Source organism: Melospiza melodia, chromosome 4 (assembly GCF_035770615.1).
Source record: "Melospiza melodia melodia isolate bMelMel2 chromosome 4, bMelMel2.pri, whole genome shotgun sequence".
Taxonomy (NCBI): domain Eukaryota; kingdom Metazoa; phylum Chordata; class Aves; order Passeriformes; family Passerellidae; genus Melospiza; species Melospiza melodia.
Genome location: NC_086197.1, coordinates 7,286,634 through 7,310,229, shown reverse-complemented (window position 1 = coordinate 7,310,229; position 23,596 = coordinate 7,286,634). Strand labels below are relative to the sequence as shown.

At 46.3% G+C, this 23,596-nt stretch overlaps 1 protein-coding gene across 6 annotated transcripts in view; it reads left to right on the top strand.

Moving 5' to 3' along the window:
* FRMD4A (FERM domain containing 4A) overlaps nt 1-23,596 on the top strand; it is a 372,584-nt gene that overhangs the window by 265,219 nt on the left and 83,769 nt on the right. For all 6 annotated transcript variants that reach the window (XM_063153752.1, XM_063153753.1, XM_063153751.1 and 3 more), the window contains 2 exons: nt 7,322-7,416; nt 14,383-14,475. In XM_063153752.1, the coding sequence (XP_063009822.1) occupies nt 7,322-7,416; nt 14,383-14,475 (188 nt within the window). The remainder of the gene's footprint in view (nt 1-7,321; nt 7,417-14,382; nt 14,476-23,596) is intronic.

Below are 23,596 nucleotides of genomic sequence, written 5' to 3'. Positions count from 1 at the left end.
TGGGCTTCTTTACTGCCCTTATCTCCGTGCTGTTGGACCATAGGCTTGTGGCTGGTTTTAGCTGATGATCTAATTCATGGGGAGGACCTGGAGTGTGCTTCATTAGCAAATGCTAATAGTCGGTGGAGGGGAAGAATTGTGCATGAGGCAGCATTTGGCACTTTCATTTCCTCCTGATTACACTGCCCAGGGCTCCAGCAGACCCAAGGAGCAGCCCTGTTCCCTGCCTGGTAGGACTGCCAGGGCACAGCCAGGGGAGGAATTGCTCTGCATTCATGCAAACTGTTCCTTTTCCACCTCACCTCTCCTGCTGATGGACTGGCCACACCGCACGCATTACCCAACTCAAGCCACCAAAAATACATTTTTCAAACATTCAGCCTTTGAATGTTGAGCAAAATTTGACCAAATCAACAGGACTTGAGAGGCTGATTTGAGTTAAACACACTTCACAGTCCATCCTGCAGAAACCAAACCTGCTCACAGCTAAATCCCAGTGGTTTGAGTCCTGGGGCCTGTGCCTGGCCACAGCTGGGCTATAGCACAAAATCAGTGCTGAGCATTGCAGCACTTGGCTCAGCAGCGTCTCATCTCTGCATTCTTGTGCTATTTTGCTCTGTAAGTCCCTCCAGCAAGGAGAAAGTGGATGGTAGCAGTGTTTTTAACCTTAATAAGTGAAGCATTGATGGTGTGAGTTGGGTACCTGGTTTCCACAGCTCAGCATGGGTGGATTTGGGTGGCACTTGTCTGTCCATATGTTGGAAATATACATTACCCAGAAACCTTCTGCTGCAGAGAATTAGGGAGAAACTATGACAAGGGGGAGGGGGAACAGACAGGCTTGTTTGACAGTTAATAAAACAATGAAATATACTTTGTGTGTGCCTGAGTTTCTAGGGACATACCAGCAGCTGCTAATACCATGTCATCTGTTTTTTATTCATGGCACTGCTGGACTGTGGATAGATAATCTCTCTCTATAACTCACTCATTTCTAAGCTTAATGGGAAGCTGTCATAGAGAAACATGCTTCTCTGCCAAAAGTGGGCAGTCTGTCTTTCCACTGGGGGAACACATGATTCCAGAGTTCCTTGCTCTGCTCAAATCCCAGTAACATTGTCTTTTAATTATATTGAGTATTTAATACTGGAATGCTTGTGTTTCTGCTGTAGTTTCCACAATGGCAGAAACAGCCCATTCTGCCTCTGTCAGACAGAGAGGAGCTCCATCCCTCTGATGGGATCTTCTCCATCCCTCTGGTCATCTTTGTGACCCTCCTCTGGAACCACTCCAACAAGTCCATATATCCTGTGCTAAGGGCTTCAGAACTGGATGCAGCACACCAGGTGGGATCTCACCAGAGCAGAGTAGAGGGGAAGAATCACCTCCCTCAACCTGCTGGCCATGCTTCTTGTGCTGCAGCACAGGACACGTTTGGCTTTCTGGGCTGCACGAGCAGAATCGTGCCCAGCTCTTCATCCACCAGTACCCCCAAGTCCCTGCCCACAAAGCTGCTTTCAATCTCTTCATTGCCCAGTCTATTTCTGGGGAATACCAGATACCAGGGGTTCCCCTGACCCTGTGTGTTGCACTTGGCCCTGTTGAACCTCGTGAGGTTCCCATGGACCCACTCCTCAAGCTTGTACAGGTCCCTATGGATGGCATCCATTCCCTACATCTTGGTGTCAGGCTTCTCCCAGTCTGTAAGAGATCCATCTCCCCAGAAGCCCTCTTCCTCCTCCTCCCATCCTGTGGCTAGCACATGTCCATACCATGCCAATATTATCACCAAACCTGTGTGGCAGTGACTGTGGCTGGTGCTGGGAGGCACCAAAATGGGTACCAAATGGGTCTTGCTCTGCATCACCTGTATCTCATGTCCTCCTTTTCCACTTTTCAGCACTGGGGAGGTGTCCCATGAGCAGAGCCCAGCCTGTTCCCCCAGTGGGTACAGCAGCCCATATGAATGAGCTCATGCTAATATGAACTCATGCAATAAATACATCAAAGAGCCATGAAACTCTGGGATTTGCACATTGAATCAGTTTGAGTCATCATTCCTAATGCAGCTTCCCTTTTCCAAGGAGCTGCCAGGCTTGTCCTTGCCCTCTCTACTTGCCTTCAGTGCTCTCTGTGCTCTGCTGTTGTTCAGGGAAGTTGCCATCGTGTCTAATTGGGAAGAGACACCTGTAGAGTGCCTCTGTGCAGAGATAACTGGAGTGCATGGAAGAGAGACTCATCCCCTGTGGTTAATTTGCCAGTGCTGAGTTCTCCTTTAAATAGAGGCAAGGAGATACAGCCAGAGCTAGGACATGGCATGCATTGACATTTTCTTGGTGTAGTGTTTGCTAGCACAGGCTGTACCTATAGTCTAGGGTGTGGAGTGGGCCCTTTAAGCAATGGGGAATTGCAGGGAGATATCCCTTGGAGTGTCAGCCAAGTGTGATCCCATATAGACCTTCTTGCATTGCCTTTGGTGCTTTTTCATCATCTTTCTTCATGGCAAGTTCAAGTCACAGAGCTGCTACTAAGGCTCAGCCCTTTCCCTGCCACCTCCTGACACCACTAATAAAGCTCTCCCTTTCCTCTAAGTCATTATTTGAGCAAACTTCAGCTGTTTTGGAGGGCGAGGAGGGAATGAGTTCACTGCTTCAAGCCTGCAGGGTTGCAAAGAGCCCCAGCCATGTGCTCAGTGTGCTCCTCACTGCTGTGGATGCACAGCATTACCATTTCAGACAAGCCTCTCTGGCATGGCCCAGGGAGCAGGGAAGGATGTCTGGGTCATTCTACTAATAAGGAGGCAGCCCCTAATGAGTCCATCTCTGCTCTCAAAGCGGGAAAGAAGAAACCTCAGAGTGCTCTGAAGTCAGGCTTGACTTCACAGCAGAGTTGTCTGCTCTGCTGTATCAGGGATCCCCTGGACGGGGTTTGGTGCCATCATATTTGGCAGGTGGATCCTGACATGTTAGGTTGTATAGAAAATGTCACGTTTGCAAGTTCAGGAAGTCCAGGCTGCAAAATGTAACTTGTTCCAGGCTGAAGTAGGATTTGGGGAGTACAAGTAAGGATCCAGAGCTAGGAAAGCACTCGGGTTACTGCCATACAGAGAAGCCTCAGGGGCAGGGTTTGGATAATAAATGGCCAGTGTCTGTGCCAGAGACTTGGATACACAGGAGTGTGGGTTCCTCAGCCTTTCCTCCTGCCAGAACTAAGAACTTACCAGGAGCAGACTCTTCTTCCCCAGGGCCACAGCTCCAGTGTGCTGGGACTACAACTGGGTCCCTGCTGATTTCTCTAGTAACAATAGCAATTGATTTACAGAACACTGTTTTTTACATGCCTTTCTGAAAAGAGGGTCCCATAGCTGGAGGGAGCAGCAGGGGATTCCCTGGCTGTGTAATGCTGCTCTGACAGCCTACCCCACCAGCAAAGCATGTTCAGCCCTCACCAGCCCAGATGAAGGATTTCTCCTGGTGTTCCCCAGCCCAAGTTCAGGCCAGCCAGCTGCAGCTGTGACAGCTGTGACAGCCCCACAGGCTGCTTTTTGTGATACAGCTTACAGTGAGGACGCCAGGAAGGTGTAGGTGGGAAGGGGATGAGGAGCAGCAGATGCACAGGGGTCTCCACACCTGCTTGGGCAGCTCCCAGGGCAACACAGTCCAGGTCTGCAGCTCTGCATCATTGAGGACATGGTTCAGCTTTTACTTGGAATGCCACCTGTTACCCTGATTTATTTCTATGGGATACATCTTGCTGACCATCCAATTGTATTGAATCCACAAGGTCCCAACCCACTTTCCACTGATTTCCCTGCTCTCACAGACCAGTCCCCATCTCCTTCAATGTGTCTGTGATGGAAGTTTTATTAATGCAAAATTTTCCCTCTGGAAAATGAAGTCCAGAAATTAATAATGAATTAAAACAACTTGCCACAGGCATTGCTAATGAGCTCTTTGTCTGCTCAGCTCACATGAAAGGAGGTCATTGCTCAGCCGTTCCCATCGCGGATGGCAAGAAGATTAACCGCGAACATCCCGCGTGCGTGCGGCTCTCTCCTGAGACAGCAGGACAGGCTCAGCTTCTGCCAGGCTGCCTTGTCCTGCCTCATCCCTGCTGGCCAGGTTTGTCTCAAGGAGTATTTACCACCTGGAGAAGACACCTTCCTCCCCTCCAAACACTCAGGTTGCCTGTCTGTGTTGGGAGGACACCCAAGTCATTCCACTGCAAAGAACAATAACCTTGCAGAGCTTAAGGGGAGAGTGGAAAGTAATCTTGGAGGGGACTAGCAGGGCTTAACTTCACTGCCATAAGCCTCTTCAGGGACTCTGGCCCAGAAACTAACCTGGCACCACTCCAGTGCTGGGTCTGCATCTATTGTTCTTTTCCCTTATCTTGCAAGGCAAAGGGTTATCCTGCCTTATCTGCTACCACAGGCTTTGGAGGAGGCCCCCCTGCAAGGGTGCTGGAAATCGTGCCCCTGCTGAGCCTCAGGGGGCTGTGCTGGGAGAAGAGCACCCACCTCTGGGCACTAGGCATGGGAAAGCTGTCACACCATGCTGACCACCTCTGTTGGCTTTTTCAGCCTGGTCTCACTCAGCAGAATAAGGAAGCAGCATGTTGCATTTACCCATCCTGGGGTGGGTGGGTGAAAGCAGGTGGTTATGGGTGCTGCTCCTCTCTTGGTACATCAGTGCATGGGGCAAGGGACATTGAGCATCACTTCTCTATGATGTGACTGAAGAGCAGAAGGGACTTTCTCCCTTGTCCAGTGTCCCTTGTGGCAGTGTTGTCTGACTGCAGCAGAGGACCCACACCTTCCCCATGTCCATGGGCAGCCTCTTACACATCAACTGTTTATTGCTCTGTTCTTGCAAAATCTCAACCTGTAACTTCCATGTGCTTAACCCAGGCTTGGGAAAAGTCTGCTGTGTTTGAGTCGTGATGTTTCACCACTCTTTCCCACCCCTGTTCTCTCAGGTGGGACACCCAGCCAGGCTGACTGATGGCTCACTGATGGCTCACTCCCTTGCTTGGCAGCACAATTGCTCGTTTGTCAAATAACTGAGTCACACAGAGCACTGGGCACCAGGCAGTGACAGCCACACAGCTCCCAGCCTGCAATACACTCCAGCATGGGGGTGCCTGGATTCACCTCCACCAACTGTCCCCACCATAACCTTGGCCAGTCCTGCCAAGCATTCCCACCCCTCCTCTAGGGGTAGCCGTGGGCTGTGAAGAAATTCCTTTCTGGTGCAGAGAGAATTTGGGCCACACTGAAGAGAAAGGAGCAGAGACCTTGGGCAAGGGGAAAAGCAAGGCTTCAAACTGTACATTGACAGCAGGAAACAAACCCCTCTTCCTCTCTCCTTTAAAAGTTTGTGCTTGTTTGTCTGCTGTTAAGCTGAAAACTCACCCAATGCCCCCAGTAACTACCTGCACTGAGCCCGTGTATCTCTGAATTCACCTGGCAGTCTTGCCATCCTCTTCATCATAATATTTGTGTATATCAAAAGTCAAACTGTAGCTTGTCCTTAAAATGCTCTGACATAAAGAGGCTCATCTTGCAGGAGACAGGGATGCTGCAAATGTCCATCCCACCCAGCACAATGACAGGAGGGAAGTACCTGAGGAGCCCCCAGTGAGTCTGGTGTATCTGGTGTGCTCTTGCTTGGGTCTTTGAATGGACTCAAGGGGACAGGGGACCTGTCCATGGTCCCATGCCTGCTCCATTCATCTCTGAGCACCATTTGGGAGCTTGTTTAGGAGTGAAGGTCAGTGAAGTCACAGTGTTGTCATAGCAGAGCCTCCAATGGTTGTGCCTGAGAAATTTGACTTGGAATTAAAACGAAGCTGGTTGCATCCTACCTATTTTTTATCTGCCAGGCTGTTCCTCCTACACAGCAACATCTCTCATATTCATTCAGAGGCAGCCTTAAGCCAGGGCTGCATTTAGGCCCAGCTATTGTTTCTTTCTTTGCTGGAATGGCCGAGAAACCCCCCATGCATTGGATGTCCCCATAGGATGGGTAGAAAATGCTGTAATGCTCATATGAATGCCAGGGGAATATACAGAGAAGTAAGTTTGTCCAAGCTGTGTCAGATACTGTGGTAGTGCTGGGTTTAGGGACATTTTCAGACAGTCTGAGTCTTATGAATCTGAAAGTTAGGTACAAATCAGGTTTTTTTCTACTATAGGTGTGTTTGGGTTTATAGGACAGAGCAGTTGATTAGGACAGCAGGGTTCCGATGTCCCTGCCATCCATTTTCTGTACAGCATTATAATTTCACCTCCATTTAACAACAGGTTCATGTCTGGGGTAACTGACTCAGCTGCTTGGCAGACTCATTGGGGCAGTCAAGCCTGCAGACAGTTTTATTTTCACTGAGGTTTGCAGCACAGAGATTTGTAGACCAAATCCTTATAAGTGGTCACCAGGGAATACTGTTGGGATCTCTGACCCCAGCTGTGCCAGTGCTGCTGGAACAATTGCAGCTCTGGCATCTGGGGCTATTACAAGGCTGCAGTATCTGGATCCTTTGTACCCCTGTTCCTACAAGAGACAGGATGAGAGCTGTGCTATTGCCAAGGCTTCAGAAATCTGGTTGGAAGAACCAGAGCCCAGCAGAGCAGATGAAAATTCATAGAATCAGGAGAACACATTAGAGTTAAAAGACAAGGTTTTGCAGAAAAAGCAGTAATGAACCTTCCTCTGCTTCTCTGAGCTTGGCTTTTTTTGTCTTACAAAGAGTATTTTGAAAGTGTGTGCTGCTTTCCTGTCTTTCCATCCAAGTATCTAAATTTGAGGATGTATCCTTATCTCTGTATGACAAGCAATAGTGAATGGGAAACTATTTTGTTCTGTCATTTACTTCTCATTTGGCCCCGTCACATCCTATCTTTTGGCACTATGTATTTTCTTAGTGTTATGAGCATATATCTGTGCTGTGTGTGAGAGAGTGGGTGTCTGAATTGTGTTTGCAAAGGCCCTTGATAAAAAGCTTTAACAAGTAAAATTATCAGAGAGGCAGGAGTGAGCTGGTCCTGGTAGATCCGAGCATTGGCAGGCAGCAAATCATCTGTCTGCAGAGACATTAAGTGCTGAATAGGTCAGAATTGCCAGGTTTTTAGTATTTACCTAGGAGGGAAACTACTGCTCATTTCAGGGAGCTAATGTTCCTTGCAGATTTAGCTTGAACACCAGAGGGAACATAAAAGCAACAGCTGTGCAGTAGTTTCAAGGATAGTGTTTTCCTCCACAAGCACAGTGCAGTTCTGTCCAATTGTCCTCATTAATCACTTTCTTTCATTTTTGTTTTTCAGCCAAAGCTTTTGGCCAAGGAGCTGCTTGACTTGGTGGCATCTCATTTCAACCTGAAGGAGAAGGAGTACTTTGGAATTGCATTCACAGATGAAACGTAAGTGAGAAATCACAGACTTAAGAGGCAACTCTTGGTTACAGAAAATATTGCTGTAGAAATACTGTGTACACCAAGGTCTAGGAAGGCATGGGCCAAATTACCACTGAATTTGAGGTTTTGTCTCAGGACAGGCCATATCTGCCCCCAGATTAAATTACAAGAATAAAATTTGCACCAGAGAAACATTAAAGGTCTGCCAGAGGCTATGATTAGTCCCAGACTGTGACCCCTCAGTGCTACTGCACCACCCTGTTACATTTTTCCAGCTGTTTTCTCTCAGGAGTTACACCATCCTTGGCATATGGACTGTGTCTTGTATGGACACCTTGGTTGGCAATAGGTTTTTTCTTTGTATGTTATTCAGGAAGAGACTTCCCACACCGAAATAATTTTAAAAAACCAGATTTTCAAGCCAACACTGTGTCCCCAGAAGAGCTGAGTCAGCGGTCTTGCTGTCACGAGCTAGTTCCTCTCTCCTGCTGAAGTGGCAGGGAAATGTAAATTATCTGCTGGAATAATGATTCAGGATCGGGTAATCAGAGGCTGCAGGATAATTGCACAAACATATCCACATTCAGCTCAGCAGCAATCACCCCTCTAAAGTCAGTTCCTTTGGCAAGCACCTGCCTTGGGCAGCCTGAGGCCATCTCAGGACACAGCTCCCAGGATGGAGGAATGCTCAGCAACAGGCACGTGCAGAAGCCAGGACCTGAATCAGAGGAGATCCCAGAATCCATCCCAGCTCACTGACATGAGTAGCTCAGCCCTGTAGATCTCCAACCCAGCACAAATTAATGAGACTAATCCTCCAAGGAGAAACAGCAGGAGGCACTTGCCTTTTACAAAGCAGGAGTAGGAAATTGCTCCTACCACTGTGTTTATTCTTGGAGAGAGCAAGTTACTCAGTGGGTGCTGCCTGAGGAAAGCCATGCAGGGAAGCCACCGCACCCTAGGAGACAAAAATGTTCCCTTAAGAGTCCCAAGAGCACAGGTGAGACACAAGGCACCTCTCAAACTGTAACCAGAGAGCAGCTGAGCAAGTCCCAGCTCTCAGTTCAGCTGAGTAGGCACAGGGCTCCCCTGGGAGAGCAAGGGAAGCTAATGAGGAGGTGTCAGCAATTAGAGACATCCAGCCTCCCCTGGAGCTTCCAGGAATAACTGGGTGAGCACCGATCTGGGTTAGCAAAGGGAGCAAGTGTGAGAGCTGGCAGAGCTTGATGCTACACAGCAGATGCAGATGGATGTGCATGGTCCAGGCAGGATTCAAAGGGTGAGGTGGTGGCATCCACTCACTTGGTCACCTTCAGACCTGTAGATGGAGCAGGATGCTTTCCAGGAGATGCTCAGCCAGCCCAGATGAAAGATTTGGGGACAACCTCGCTAAATCAAGGAAGTACAGCCCAGAAACAAGCATTAAGTCCTAGCTGGTCTGAAGTCCTTCTGGTGTCCCATAGTGACTCTGACATTTGCACTGAGGCTTCTTCAGTGCTGTGAAAATAACCCTGACAAAAATATTTCCTTTTCAGTTGTGAAATGCTTTGAAGAGAGTTGGCACAACCAGCAATTGTTTTATTTGACTGAACACAGCCAAAGAATATACCTGGGGCCTTGGGCAGAGTCTTGGAAATAGATGTCCCCAAGCCAGCTTCAGAAAATAAACTGGACTGTGTATACCACAGATCTTAACCTGCAATGTGAAATGGAAGTTTGAAAAATCCTCTTTCTTCAAAACATAGTAAAAACAATCTCTTAACGTTCGTTTGCAGGGCACATAACCCAAACCTTTACCTAATACAGACCAGGAATGTAAAAAGAAACCCTTTAATTCTGTGACACAAGCCCTCGGGGATTTCTTCACTCTCCACTGAGTTTCCATGTGCTTTACTTGAAGGGGACTCATAACCAGCTGAAACAGAACAAGCCTGGTTCATAAATGTAGTCTGAGGTTGGCTAAATGGCAAGTTTAGAAAGAAGAAAAGCCACTAAAGTATTAAATCAATTCTTCTATTTAAGACTAAAAGCTCTATGAGAGTAATTTATTTAGAAATTATTTAGACTGGGGATTTCCATTCATTAGTTGTGCTCTATCATGACAACCTTAGAAGAAAATCAATAGGAACAACCTTTGCGTTGGCAACTTAATAGTTTCTGGTGATAATACAGGGTCATTACTGCCTTCAGCGTGACTAAAATTAGATTGTCAGACTGTTATGGAGGGGAGAACAACACCTCCTATTTTAGTGATCATAGGAGCCTTTATAGTGTGAGCCATTAACTGCAGGAGAGCACAGGTCAAAAGGGTGTCCCTGTACAGCACCAGGGGCCAAGCTTCACAGGAAGCCAGAAGAGCAATATCCTGCTCGATTAAAAGTGAAAAGGGATGGGGGAAGAGCTTGGGTTTTGGTTCAGCTTGTTATGAATCTCCACTAACCACCCTTTCCCTTTGGATCAGCTCCTCCAGAGTTCACTAAGAGCAAGTGGCCAAGATTAACCTTCTGTCCACTGCAGACTCCCCATCTGGGCAGGGTTTCCACATCCCTCACTTGTCCTTAGGTCTGAGTCACCTGCTCCATTGAGAGCTTCCAACTTTTACATCCCACAGCTCCCCACAGAGCAGGATAGCACCCTTCCCTGGAATACCCTCTCATCCCTGAGAGCTGGGGGGAAGCCTCTTTCCACCCTCCAGCCATGTGGCAGAGCCAGGTGTCCCACATCTGGTTGAACAGCTGGTCCAGCTGAGGGCACAGCTCAGAGAATAATGTCCTGCTCTGGCACTAGACCAGTCTCTTTATCACCAAGTCCACTGTGTTGCAAAATTTATACAGTTAAACTCTTATGAGCTTCTCAGCCTCTTCAAAAGTAATTGAGAAAATCTGTGAGCTTAAAGGGTTTTTTGTTTCTGTTGCAATTGATGGAAATATAAATAGTTTCTATGGGTTATATTATGTGAATTGTTTTTTCTCAATGTCCATTTAATTCAGAATGAGTCTGACACTGAAAGAGTGTGAGTTGGTTTATTGGCCCAAATACCTTTATAACAGAAATCAATGTGGATCCACTTTTCAGAAAACTGGACACTAAGCAGTAAAACTGTATAAACAGAACCACCTGGAGGCAAAGTGCTCATTGATGTGCCACTCTTTACTTATAAAGAAAACAGAACTACAGCACACAATCAACAAAATGGACCCTGGGCACCAAAATCCATACTCAGCCTGTAAACTAAATGGACCCAGGTTTTTTCCTTAAAGTGATTATGTGGTTGTTATTGACACACCAGTTTAACTGCCAACATGAGTACAACCAGCAGAGGAAAATTATCTGGCTTGCAGTATTCAACCTCCCTATAGGCCCCCCAAAAATGTTTGCAGCATTATTTCTGAATACACAGATAGAAATATCTGAATGGACAAATCGATGGCGATAGTGAAACAAAAGCTACTTTGTGTCTCTAAATTGAACCGTGAAGGAAATCCAGCTAGACATGGGCATGTATGAATGGGATCCCAGTGAAAGCTGCCTAAATTGGTCCATGAAAACTGTCAGGATTACTACATGCCTAGGGTTATATTCCCATACTCTTCCCTGTCTTACATGGGATTGTGCTCCACGAATAGTTCTGGTGACAACAGGAAGACAGATTCCAGAGCAAAGCGTTCTGTGGTGCAGTGGCATGGGAGTTTGGTTCCCTGATAGTCCACACTCACAGGCAGACACCAGGGACTGCTCACTGCTGCTGTTCTCTACGTGCCATGCTTCAGAACAAGGAGTTGGGTGACAGTCTGCAGTGCAGAAGCCCTCAGCGATGAAAGGTTGTAAGTAGTAATTGAGTACAGTGAGCAGTTAGCTCCTGGCAGGGATTTAAGTGACCTTCCTCCTCTGAAGGAGCTTTGGATTTAAGCTCCATGCAGATGAGAGTAATGAAACTCTTCAACCTAAAAACTCGGTGGCAATTGAATGTGTTATCCAGTGTGGAAGATCAGACAATCCAGTACTCAGAACTGTGTATGTGATCAACATAAATGTGGAACTGGTATGCATATATATATATATATATATATATATATATATGGTTATACCAACCAGTTTCTCCTGCTAAAATGCAATGAGAATGAAAAGAGCAAGTCTTTTCAAAATAAGAAATACCTTGAAGTGATTTTTTGTTCTGTGCACCATGGCTTCTCAACCCTTCCTTGTGCACATTAGGCATACCCAGACATTGCTGTTGAATAAACATAAGGGTAGACAGTAAGTCCATTGTCAACAGCTCACCCTCAGTGGGATCTGGTGTGTAACACCATCAGCTGCTGGTGGCTGCTGCATTGGTGATACAAATGCAACTGGACAGGTTCAGCACAGGATGTCAGGTTTAGTGGGGCTTTTCCTTGCTCTGACAGCATTTTGTACCATGGCCTACATGGTAAATGCTCAGGTTGTACTTGGGCTAGAAATGGGTGAGCATGGCTAGTTTCAATCCCATGTGTAACTGGAGCCTTCACAGCTAATTTCAGCCTTCCTGAGGCCTGTTAAGAGCAACAGAACAGCACTCCATGACCAAAAAAAAAAGGTAAAATTACAGATTTCAAGAAGGGGGATGCAGCAGGAAAGCTAGACACCTCTAATTTTTTAGGCTGAGAATCTTTCCATGGGGATTATTTTTGACAGTCTGGAGTATCTGCCTTTAAAAGCCAAACCTTGTTAAAGTACACATCTGTGCTGAACAACAGGGAATGGTGCATGGATCTCACACTAGCATGCCAGCAGCAGAAATGATGGAAGGAAACCCTGCATTTTGCTGCATGCCAGCTATGCATCTCCCCAGAGCAAGACCAGTTAGTTCCTACATCCAGATGAGTTAATGTGGCAATCCTCACCCTGATCCTGGGCTGGGCAGACTTGTCCTCAGCCCTTGTACTGCAATGGAGACATACAAGGTGACCAGTTTGGCTTGAAAATCTGCATCACTCCTTTCCAGTAGACACACTGCCAGCAAGTCTGTGCCCCTAATGCATGGTATAGGCTACCCTTTACATAAAGTGAAAAAAAAAAAAGAGAAAAAATTATTTTAAAATTTTATCTAGAGAAAAAGCTGTCTGAAAGTTACAATATTTTGGAAGGAAACACATGGGTGTCTAGAGCAGGGGATAAAATAAGCTTTACTCTTTTTGTACACCAAAAGATGCCCAGGATGAGTCTGAAAAGTCCCTGACTCCACACATATCACTTGTACCTAGATACAAAATAGATACAGAGGCTGCTTAAACTGAATGCCTGACTTCTACATGGCAAAATCTGAGGAGAGCTTCTGTCTTGACATATTGATCCTGAGTCCATGAGAGTGATGGGTGGAGCTCAGCAGGAATTTAGAGCCCCTTGGTGGAGCTCAGCAGGAATTTAGAGCCCCTTGGTCTGAAGCAGCATGCTGTGCTCAGGTGAGCACACACAATGTCCCACCAGGGTTCCAGAGCTGCCTGGCAGGAAGGTCCCTGAGCTGCCCATCCTCTTCTGCACCTCCATAAGCCAGGGCAGCAGTACAGAAACTCCCATTGAAGCCAGGTGATTCAAAGCCTCCTGATAGTGCTACTTTCCCCTTTATTTATTTTTCTGGGAAAGATGGAGTGGAGGGGCTGTAAATCCAGTTAAATTGCTACAGGGATGCCATTGCTTACTTTCTAAAAGGGCTTTTCAGTTGCCCAAAGCTCATGTACATGAGAACTCTTGTGAAAGCTGAGTGTTTTTGCTGTATATGTCCTTTGCTGTATATATAAGCCTTAGCAATGTACTCTGTATATTGTGGCAATGCTAGAAGGTAATTTAATAGATGGGGTTTTTTTTCAAAGCAGGCTGGTTTTTTCTTTTTTTTTTTCATTTTCAGTGGAATGAAGAATTATTCTTGAGGATTATCATGAGCTGGTGAATAGGCACTGGAATAAAGCTCAGGACATCTGAGTTCCATTTCCTGCTTTATTTGCTGCAAGATTCTCCCCCAAATCATTTCAGCTCTCTCTCCCCTTGCTTGTCTAGACAGCAGAGTACTGAAGGCAAGGGCTGCCTCTCCCTCTGGGTGAAATCTGGTCTGACTGAAATCAACAGCCAAAAGCCCACAGGATGCAACCCTAGCATCACTGAAGGCAATGGCAAAAATCTGGCCAGCTTCAGTGGGGCCTGAATGTCACCCTAGGTATTTCCACAGTGCCTAATTTAACAGGGCCTTTATCTCAGCTGGGGAGCCAGATGCCCCTGTAATACTAATGATGGTATTTATAAAGTACCTCTCATGCACACACAGCACTCTGCAATGTGGGGAACGTGACAAAGAACAGAGCTCCTGCCCAGCAAAGCTTCCAGCAGCAAGGCAGGAATGGATAAATTATAGGAGAAAATAACGACAGGTACCATCTAGGCAAAAGCAAAGCAGCATGTGGTAATTGTAGCTGGAACGCTTCATGGAGCAGCTGTTTTTCAAGAGCCCTCTGAAGAAGGAAAAAGGAGGGCTGGGCAAACCTAGAGAGGCTATTGCAGGCATGTGGGTGGTAAATAAACTGTCTGAGACTGTAGAGTCAGGTTTAGCCTTGAGTGAAATACTGCAGGCGTCGTGGAAACTCTTAACCATAAGGATTTCTAATGAAAATCTTGACAGACTTTTAATGATACAACTGCTCCAGGGGCCTGTAATAAAAAGGTGAAGCTTATAACATTTTGGGCTGTCCTGATTGCTCAGTGCTGCCAGCTTTCACCCTGACAGATTGAACTTTAGCAGTTCGATTCCCAGACTGAAACACTGCCAGGATGGTATCGCCTCTGCTCCTCAAACATTTATTGTGTGTTTTTCAAATACCATGCAATAGTCCAGGGCAAATAGCACACATTTTGGTTCACATTTGTAACACCTCAGACCTCATTGCTGTGAGCAGTGAGAAAGCTCTTTGGTGTCAGGCTCAAAACTGTCTCTTCTCTTGCCAGGGGACACTTGAACTGGCTTCAGCTGGACCGCCGGGTGCTGGAACATGACTTCCCCAAAAAGTCAGGACCAGTTGTTTTGTACTTTTGTGTCAGGTAAGTGCCTGATGGCAAGCCTTTCCCATGGGATACAGCTACAGACAGCCTGTTTCCTGGAGGCCAGGAAGTGAGGCTGTCCATTTCTCAGAAACACCTGTGGGCAAACAAACAAACACTTCCACAGAGGTCTCTTTTGAGCTCTTTGGCTTTGCAAACTCTTCTCACACAACTGTAAACAAGTAGTAGCCACACCAACACTCATAGCTATCCACAGGGAAATGTATGAGGGCAAGATCAGATGTTATGTATTTACACTTCTACTTGTGGGCTTTGAGCTGCAAAGTCCAAGCTGAGTAGGGTGGCAGAACAAAGCCCTCTTTCTGCCAGGATAACCCACCTGAGCCAGCAGCCTGCTGGGAAAACACTCACTTCCTCACTGGTGAGCCATCAGTCTCCTCTGGATTGTGTCCACAGAGTGCATTCTGTCAGAGACCAAATTAATCCCTGTGCAGCTCTGTCATATTCACCTTCTGAACCCAGTGCTACAGTGAATTACCCACAAATAGCAAATGATGGCATTTTATGGCAGCCAGTTGGTTTCTACTTGACTGGACCAGACTATAAAGGTTTTAATGAAGATTATGGCAGTTTGGGAGCTTCAAACTTCACCTGGGATTTTTACAAGGAACTGTTAGTGTTTGGAAGCTGCTGGAAGCTGGCAGTGCTTTTATGCACACAGTGCCTTTACCTCCAAGGGAGATATTTTCTGAGAAGACAAATTTGCTCCTGCAGCTTTGAAACGCCCAGAGAGAGGCCAGGGGCTGGGATGGCATATGTACAAAATTAAGTTGAGGGTTTTGACTTACTTTTAATGGATAGCTCATGTCTAGAACAAGCCAGCACAGCGTAACTGTGTCTTTTTCTGTTAGGCTTTCCACTCCAGTGTTATATTACATCTGACATCACTCTCATTCATTCCATAGTACCCACAAAAAAATGAAGACCTACTTTTGAGTTTCTTCCCCTGAGTGAAGCTTTTTTTTTCCTCCACATAGTGATTGTCATTCATTTAACTTCCATTACAAGGCAGGCTTTTGAGGAGAAGAGACTCTTTGTTCTGTTGTGGCCCCATATTTAGTGGTGGATAGATCTTAGGACAAATCAAGACTGCACAAAGCCCTGTGAGTCCAGCATTAGCCTGATATCTCCCTAGAGAAGAATTTAGTCCATATTTTGGGTGCTTCAAACCATAAGGGTAGATCTAGAGTAGAGCACCTTCAGCATGTGAGATCCAGATCCACCTGTGCTTAGAGATACATGAAAATCTTGATGCTCATTGAGAACACAGTCAGTCAGTTACCAGATATCTTGTCCAGGGGCCAAACTGGGGAGTCTGTGCTAAGACAGGGATCCCATGGAAAGCAGGGAAAGCCCTGAGTGAGCAAGAGCTAAGTGCTGGGTTTAGCAGTAGAACTGTAAAATGTGTGAAAGCCTGTGCTACTGAGCCACTCTCATATTCATTTCAAAGACCACTCAACAAGCATAAATATTGCCATCTGTATTGTTTTATGAAAGTTGGCAGCACAGTGGAGACCAGTCATTCCAATGGGATCCCAGCCAAGAGGCATCCTAGGATAGAGATCCATCTAACAGCTAGTGAATGAGTGACCCCTCCTGTTCTGGAATCTCAATCCACAGGGAAAAACTCAGCATTCAGTGCCTGCATGTGTGAAAACCAGACTGACTCTGGGCTTATACTCTTGCTGATGGCAGCAATGAGTGGGTTGTCACACTGAGTTACAATTTGGATTGGAATGGGAGCCAGATGCCTCAAGAGTTAGAAACGGGCATTAACTTACTGAGCCTTTTCTGCTGCTTATTTCCCTTGTGGATGTCAATGCTGGCAGAAGTTGAAAAAGTTTCCCAGCACATAAGGAGTTCCCATGTCCATCCCTAAATCTGATCTGAGCAGAAGGCAATTGAAGACACCGACTCCAGCCAGATGGCTGAAGATGGAAAGGCCCCAAAATATCTGTTACCTAGTTCTGGCTTGGGAACTAAAGCAATGGCTAAAGGAAAGTTCTGAAGAGACCCACCCATAGACAGGGGTTTATTTTCACAATCTGGGGGTGTGCAGCAGCTTGCAGAGCCATTCATAAACATACCATAAACAGAATGCTCTGTCTCCCCTGCTGCCATCAGGCAGAAAGCAGAGATAATTAGTGCTGTACTGAACCTAATCACAAATGTGTTAATTTGTAAGGAACTTCATGCCCATGACACCTACTATGTCACAGGTAAAGGCTTGCCTGTGCTTGCAGATGCCTTTTTGCATTACCCAAGCATTGCAGCTGACAAAGCTTAGGTTGATGCTGGGAGTCCTAAATGGAGAGATACAAGTAATACAAGTAACTGGATGTGCCAGATGCTCATGACACAGAATTCTGTTTATTGCATTGGGATTTAGTAATTGTGTGGGTTTTTCCCTCTAGTTGAAGTAAATGTTCAGTTCAATCACACTGCATAACTACTAAAGAGATGAAGCCTCAGGCAAGAAAAGTAAAAGGTAGTTTGTGAAGAGGAAAAGCTGCAGTGAAAACATTTTCACCTTTAATGTGACCATCAAATGGTTTTTACCCTCAACATTCCTGCAGCATGCCCACCGAAGATGCCACAGATTTTAGCCTGCTCTAAAAGTAAATTTAAAGGGAAGCTTGCCTTCTTAAGAAAAGGCTTCTTGAAAGAACTGTGCCGAAAATAGGAAGTTTCACAAGCTTTGCAGTGTGAAATTCTCCTCCCTTTTTTAAAATCTCTGCAGCACTGTTGAAGCTTTGTCTTTTGACACACATTTCCTTGGGGTTTGACATCGTTGAACACTGATCTCCAGTGTCTTTCTTCTCTTCTGTTATCAAAGACCAAAAATTTCACAGCACGGTGTCAAAGGAGGGGGATTTTAGAAGGATGTTTTTAGCATTGGTTTGTAAGAATTTGCTCCTTCCATTGTTCATTTACACAGCTACTGAAGCCTCCCTGTCTTCAGGTTGTCATCTAGTGCTTCAATGAAAGCTTTCCCCTGAGAACAGCATAGGAATCTAGGAAGCAATCAGAACTCTTGGGCAGCTGTGAACTGCCCCGTGGCTATTGTGCAATATTATTTTATAAGACTCTTCTAATATCTGTTTACATAGCTCTAAAGACACACATGAAAGCAAGAGGGAGTGCCATGTGTCTTGCAGGGGAGGAGGGATGTTGGGCAACAGAATGGGAGTGATATTAGTTCTCACCTCAGAATTAGCTTCCCTGGATGGCTTCCCATAGCCCTGGTTGCTTGGTTGTTGGTGAGGCCTGCCTTAGAGAGTTTACAAGTCAGATGAGAGTCACCACTGAAGAGAAGCAAAGGATGGGGATGGAAAAATGAGGGTTTGCCTGATTAGTTGATTTTACAGAGCTGTTTTGAGCCCAGAAGAGAAGAGAGAAAATGTTCTCACCATGAGCCTTGGGGTAAAGTGCAGGAAACTGAGTACAGTGTGGAAACCTGGGCAGCAAAGGAGGTACATAGAGATTGCAGGGTTCAGACACAGGTACATCCTGTTGGCTGGGAAGGAAGCATTTTGCTCAGACTCATACAGACTGAAAGAAGGCAAGAGTTACTCCTTTTGTGTAAAGCTTTGATGTGAGAGAGAACCAGAGCACAGCCACGGTGTTTGTTCATGGAGAGCAGAGTTTGCCAGGCTCTGCAGTGAGTTCTCGTCCTCAAACAATGGCCATGTGAGATTAGCAATCCTTAGCAAAGGAACTACCAGCATGGGTCTGATCTCTTTATCTTCTGTATGTTTGTCATGCTGTTAATTTATATGAACAAGCTTAGCAAATAAAATTCACTCCACTGGTGGATCTTTTCCCAGGAATGAATATATTTGTTCTCAGGGCAACTCCACCAGCTAAACAGTGACAACTCACTGCAGAAGTCGTCACACTAAATCAGAATATGTCTCACATGGAAAGGCTTTTCTTTCAGAAAGGCATGGAACAAAATGTGAAATAAATCCTCAGTGCTCAAATACACTGTGGGGTAGAGTTTGTATCTATGGGCTGGCAGTATTCCCACAAAGGAATGCCTGTGTTCAGCAACATCTGGCATGTGTTCATATACACTGGCTAGGCTGAAGTCAGCATGGGAGCTGTGGGGGCTCAGGACTCTCAATATTGAGGCCAGACATTTTGCCAGGTTGCCACAGTTATTACAGAACAAAGTGGCCCTAAATAAGAGACTGGCAGTGAAACACAGAGTGAAAGCTCCTGGGTGCCTGTGCCCCCTTAACCTGAAGGAACATAGCTCTGTGTGCACTGGAAGGGGTCCAGGCCTGAGGCAGGTGGGGCAGGTGGGCAGTCTGAGATGAGATTCACCACACCAGAGCTGAGATCTTTACCTGGCAGACAGCTCTGTGTCACAGCTAATTAGTGCAGCCTCCCTATATAACCACTGGAAAGAAAAAGTCACCTTTCAGGAGCAATTAATCTGGCTTATTTCATCTGACTCATCCAAAGATGACTGCTTTGGAATTCAACAAGTTGCAGGCTTAAAATACCTGTGTCTCTTCTCTGAGCTCAGAGCCCTGCTCAGATGTAGGCTTATTCACTTGATGCTTCCCTCTGTCCTACCAAGTCTGTAAATTTAAAATTATTATTTCAAGCAGGTTGGCCCAGCCAGGGCTGAGGAAGCATTTCCTATCTACATGGTTTCACCAGGCTATCTAAATGGAATTGGACCAGATTTCAGCTGTTAATGAGGCCTTAGGCTATTTTAGTCTTTCAGCTCTTCTTTGTAGGCATCCTCAAACCTGTATTCCATTAGAAAAGGACTAATGCTAACAGTGAAAGAAACCAGAGGCCATTTGAAAACAGCTGACCTGGGAAGGAAGAGAGACAGTTGTTCTTCATAGAGCTAACTGGACCTTAGAACTTGCATTTCTGCCTCACTCATGGGCCAGAGACATTTGTGGGGTGCAGACTCAGAGCATCCTGCTCCCAGCTTCCCCAGCAGACTAACGTGGGATCCCAGCACACCATGGCTGTGTATGCCACTCACATCCACTCAGCTTTGCTTCTCTCCAAGAAATCAGATTAGGAGTTGTGATGACAGCAGCCTGCCTTGGCAGGAAGAGTTGAATGGAACCACACAAAATTAACCTCAGCAATTTATTTCTCTCACACATAATGGGCTGTGTTTCTCCATCCAAAGGGTGGTATGAAGGTATGTGGTGCTCCAATATTTTGCTCCAAGCAGGGAATGAGGGAATCACCAGCTCTTGTCTCTCCCCTCTGAGGAGGGAGAAGGAGCAGCCCTCTTTCTGCCCCATGCTGTGAAATTGGGGTTTATAGGGACTGGGAAAATTGCAGAAACAGATTATCAAACACATTAAATTTGCAGCCAGGGGAGAGGAAGAGAAGTGCCAGAATTTGCTCTCACCCAAGCTTCATCACACCTGTTAGCACCCAGGAGAAGTTGCTGGGGCAAAATTACATATCTACAAATCACTGTGCCCCTCTGCTCTTCCTTCATCCTGTGCAGAGCCCTCTGCACTGCAAGGAGGGCAGTGACAGACCCCAGTTTCCCATGGAGCTTGATCATCCCAGGAGAGCTCAGGGAACTGCCCTGTAAGGTCTCAGCACCTTGGGGTGCTCCATCCACATTCTCATGGCCGGCTGTCCATGGCACCTGGACATTCTCATTGCTGTCTCTTCCCAGAGCTCCTTGCAGCTGTGCTGTCTCCCTCACCCACTGCCAGAACCAATACTGGGCCAGAAAATCCCTGAGCTTGGGCAACATATAAGGAGAGACAAAGAGCCATCACCTGCTCGTGTTATAGCTACACCTCTGTGCACTGCTGTGGGATGCTGTAGAAACAATGGCAAAAAACAGAATATAGAACCCACATAATCAAGCCAGTTCCACCAAGCTGCTTTCAGGGGCTCCTGTGAGCTGCTCTGTCTATAAAGCCCGTGCCATAACCCAGATCTCTTTGCACAGCATGTGTTTTGCTGGTTGGTGTGCACCAGCTGTGTGTATGCTAAGCAGGAAGATCCCAAAAGCCGGCAGCCCTGCAAACCCCCTCCTCCCAGGCAGCCACGGCGTATAAATACAGCCACTCAGACCTTGTTTGTGCTGGAAGACAAGGCTCCCTGCAGACAATTTATTGCAGCCTTCCCAGGGTGGCCCCCTGCTCTGCTCACCCGGGGGAAGGTGTAATAAATTGCCTGCGGGGAGGCTGCGCTCCTCAGAGGCTCTTTGGAGATATGAGAAACTTCTGTCCAGCCAGAAGATTTACTCGTGTGAAAACCGACCTTTGCTTGAGGAAGGGAACTAATGGGGCTCTGCTACTTAGCACACAGCTCTGAGCTAAGCCATCCATTACACACACATCTTAATAGCAGTCTGGCTCTTGAGTCCCATAACATCATTTCTGTTTTCTGCTTAACTAGGAATATATTTGTATAAGTGAGCTGTGTTGAGAGAAGGGGATAAGTTGTTTTTCCTTTCCATTCAGCTATCCGAGGGGGCAGAAAAAGCAGCATTCTGAAAATTTGTTGTTTTGAGCCACATTTTGAATGTGTTGATGCTGGCAGCATTGTCTTGTCTAATTTTGGGAAGCATTTAGACTGCATGATAGGTACCATGCAGAAATGATGGATTCTGTCAGTGTAGGATTTGTAGCTAATTTGGATCAAGCTGCAGTAGCTGTCTCAGTGCCTACACACGATTCTCTGACTGGGTCAAAGTCATGCAGACATTGTTTCTGTTTTCACTGCAATTTGTGTGCTCATACCTTACCCCAGTGGGTGTGATGGGCTGTCATCAGTGCACAACAGGAAGGTCTGCTATGAGGGGTCCCATCATCCTGGCATTGACCAAGGGCTGAGTCAGTAAATAAATGATCCTCATGCCAGCTTTGACAGACAAATCCTTCCTTCATGTGCTGCTGACAACTCATGGGACAGCTGGAGGGATTTCTATTGCTAAAATGGTCTGAAATCCTCAGATAAAAGATGTTCTCTAGATGCCGAGGAGTGGCGTTATGTGAGACAGTGCACCCAGCAAGTTACCAAAGAGCAGGAAAGGGCTGTGCTGATGCTCAGGAGATTGAGGGGCAATTCCCCTGGTGACTGAGGGAAAAGAGGAGGAAGGCAGTGTGCTGCTGTGATCCAATCACTGCCCTCACCTCACATTTGGGACAGATAAGCACATCACTCCAAGGTAAGAGGGGCTGCAACAGCTTTTGTACAAAATCACATCTTTTTGTGCAAAGATGCACTTCTGCAAGCCAAGCTAAGCTCTAGGGGACATTGCAGTGGTGGAGCAATTTACAGACTATGTTGAGCTGGGTTGCTGCTTTTATAGCCTGGGTAGGCTGGGTTCCCCATGTGGGTAGGGGGCAGAGGACTTACAATACTCATGTCAGTGCCTTTGCTTCATGCTGTAACCAAATGTGAGGGAGGAATGTAGCTGCACTTCCACCTTGACTCCTTCCCTTCCATATGTCCGTACTGGAGCACTTAGTATTTTGCAAAGACTCCCAGGATACACAGCCTAGAAAAGATGAAGAGAGTTGGTCTCTATATATTCCAAAGCAGATCCCTAAGTAGTTTGTACATGGAGAAAATGAGGCATAGGAATGAGCAAATATCCCCAAAGCACATGGTTTTCCAGAGATTCAATGGGCCAACATTTTAGAAGCACCACAAAAAATTGATTTACAGAAGGTAAAGATGCAGACAACTTCATAATATAGTGCAGCTGGTGAGAGAGAGGTGACAGGCTCAGGTTAAAAAATATCCACAGCTTTTTATTTTGTTAGCTGTGATTCCCTGAATTTCTGCAATCCAATTCACCTCCGGTGTTACAGTTTCCCCTGCAACGAGGTAAAGGTTTACGAAGGTCTGTCTCTCTTGCTGCCTCCTGTCCCCTGCATACCAATCCCAGGTGCTGGATGTGGTGGGGCTTGAGCACAGGGAGACATGACATGGGAGCCAAAGCAAAATCAATGCCGAAGGAGAGGTTTTAGCTGATTTTCATTCCTGACTGATTACTTAACAGGACAACTATTTAGCATGAGCATTGTCTGCTTCTAAGTGGCAGCACATAAAAGTGTGTAGCCATGACTATTAGCAAACAGGGCTGGAACATAAAAGGAGCTGTGCAGCCTGTGCTGGTCAGAATACTCATTTAGCATAAGACACTAGACATAATGACATCTGCATTTAAGTCCATTATACCAACACATACGATTTTTCTTTTCCTGGTTAACAAATGGCCTCATATTTTTCACATTATCCTCTGAGGTTCTGAATGATGTGGTGAGGGATAATGAGCCAGACCTCAGCACGGATGAGGCAGAAAAGTGGTGTTCTCTTTTACCCATTCCTTGTAATAATGAAATAAGGGGTCGCCCACTGAGAGGGTTACTGAGCTCTGCTGACAGCTCTGTCCTGCATCCCAACCAGATCAGAGTCAGCCAGCTGGGAAAGATGTGAATAGAAGTGTTTGGATTAGCTGGCTCCCACCAGACTCAAACTTTACAAGAATGAGGATGATATCACTGCCTCAAGAAAGATAAGACACCTGAAGTAGACAAGACATCCATTTGCTGTGGTCATGTTTTGAAATACCATTGTGTTGAAGATCTCAGGGAAATATTTTTACCATTTGGCAGGTTCTGCTTGGAAGTAAACACATAGGCTTGTGCTCTCAAATGCTATGACAGTCTATCTGCCCAGTCAGCAACTCAACTGCAGAGAGCCTGGTCCCTGCTAGGTGATAGATGGCCAAGTTCAGGCTGACAGGATATGTCTAGGGCTGAGTGTTAGAGACAATGCTAAATATTTTGTATTTGACAGTTTCTTTCGGTGTATGGAGATCAGGAGTGCTGCTCATTTTTTTCTCTCACCGTGCACACCAGTATCCCACCAGCTCAGGTGCTTAGCAGTCCTGAATTCCTCTATTCCCACTACAAGGACAGAGCACAAGTGCTCAAACACCTTCCCAACACTGCTGAATTTGCCCACCTGCACACACACCAGGGTTCACAGACAAGACCAGCAGCAGCACTAAGGGATTCTCCATCTCCTGAAGAACCACTTATCAAACTGCTGAGTCCAGGACCCAGTCAGGCATTTCTCT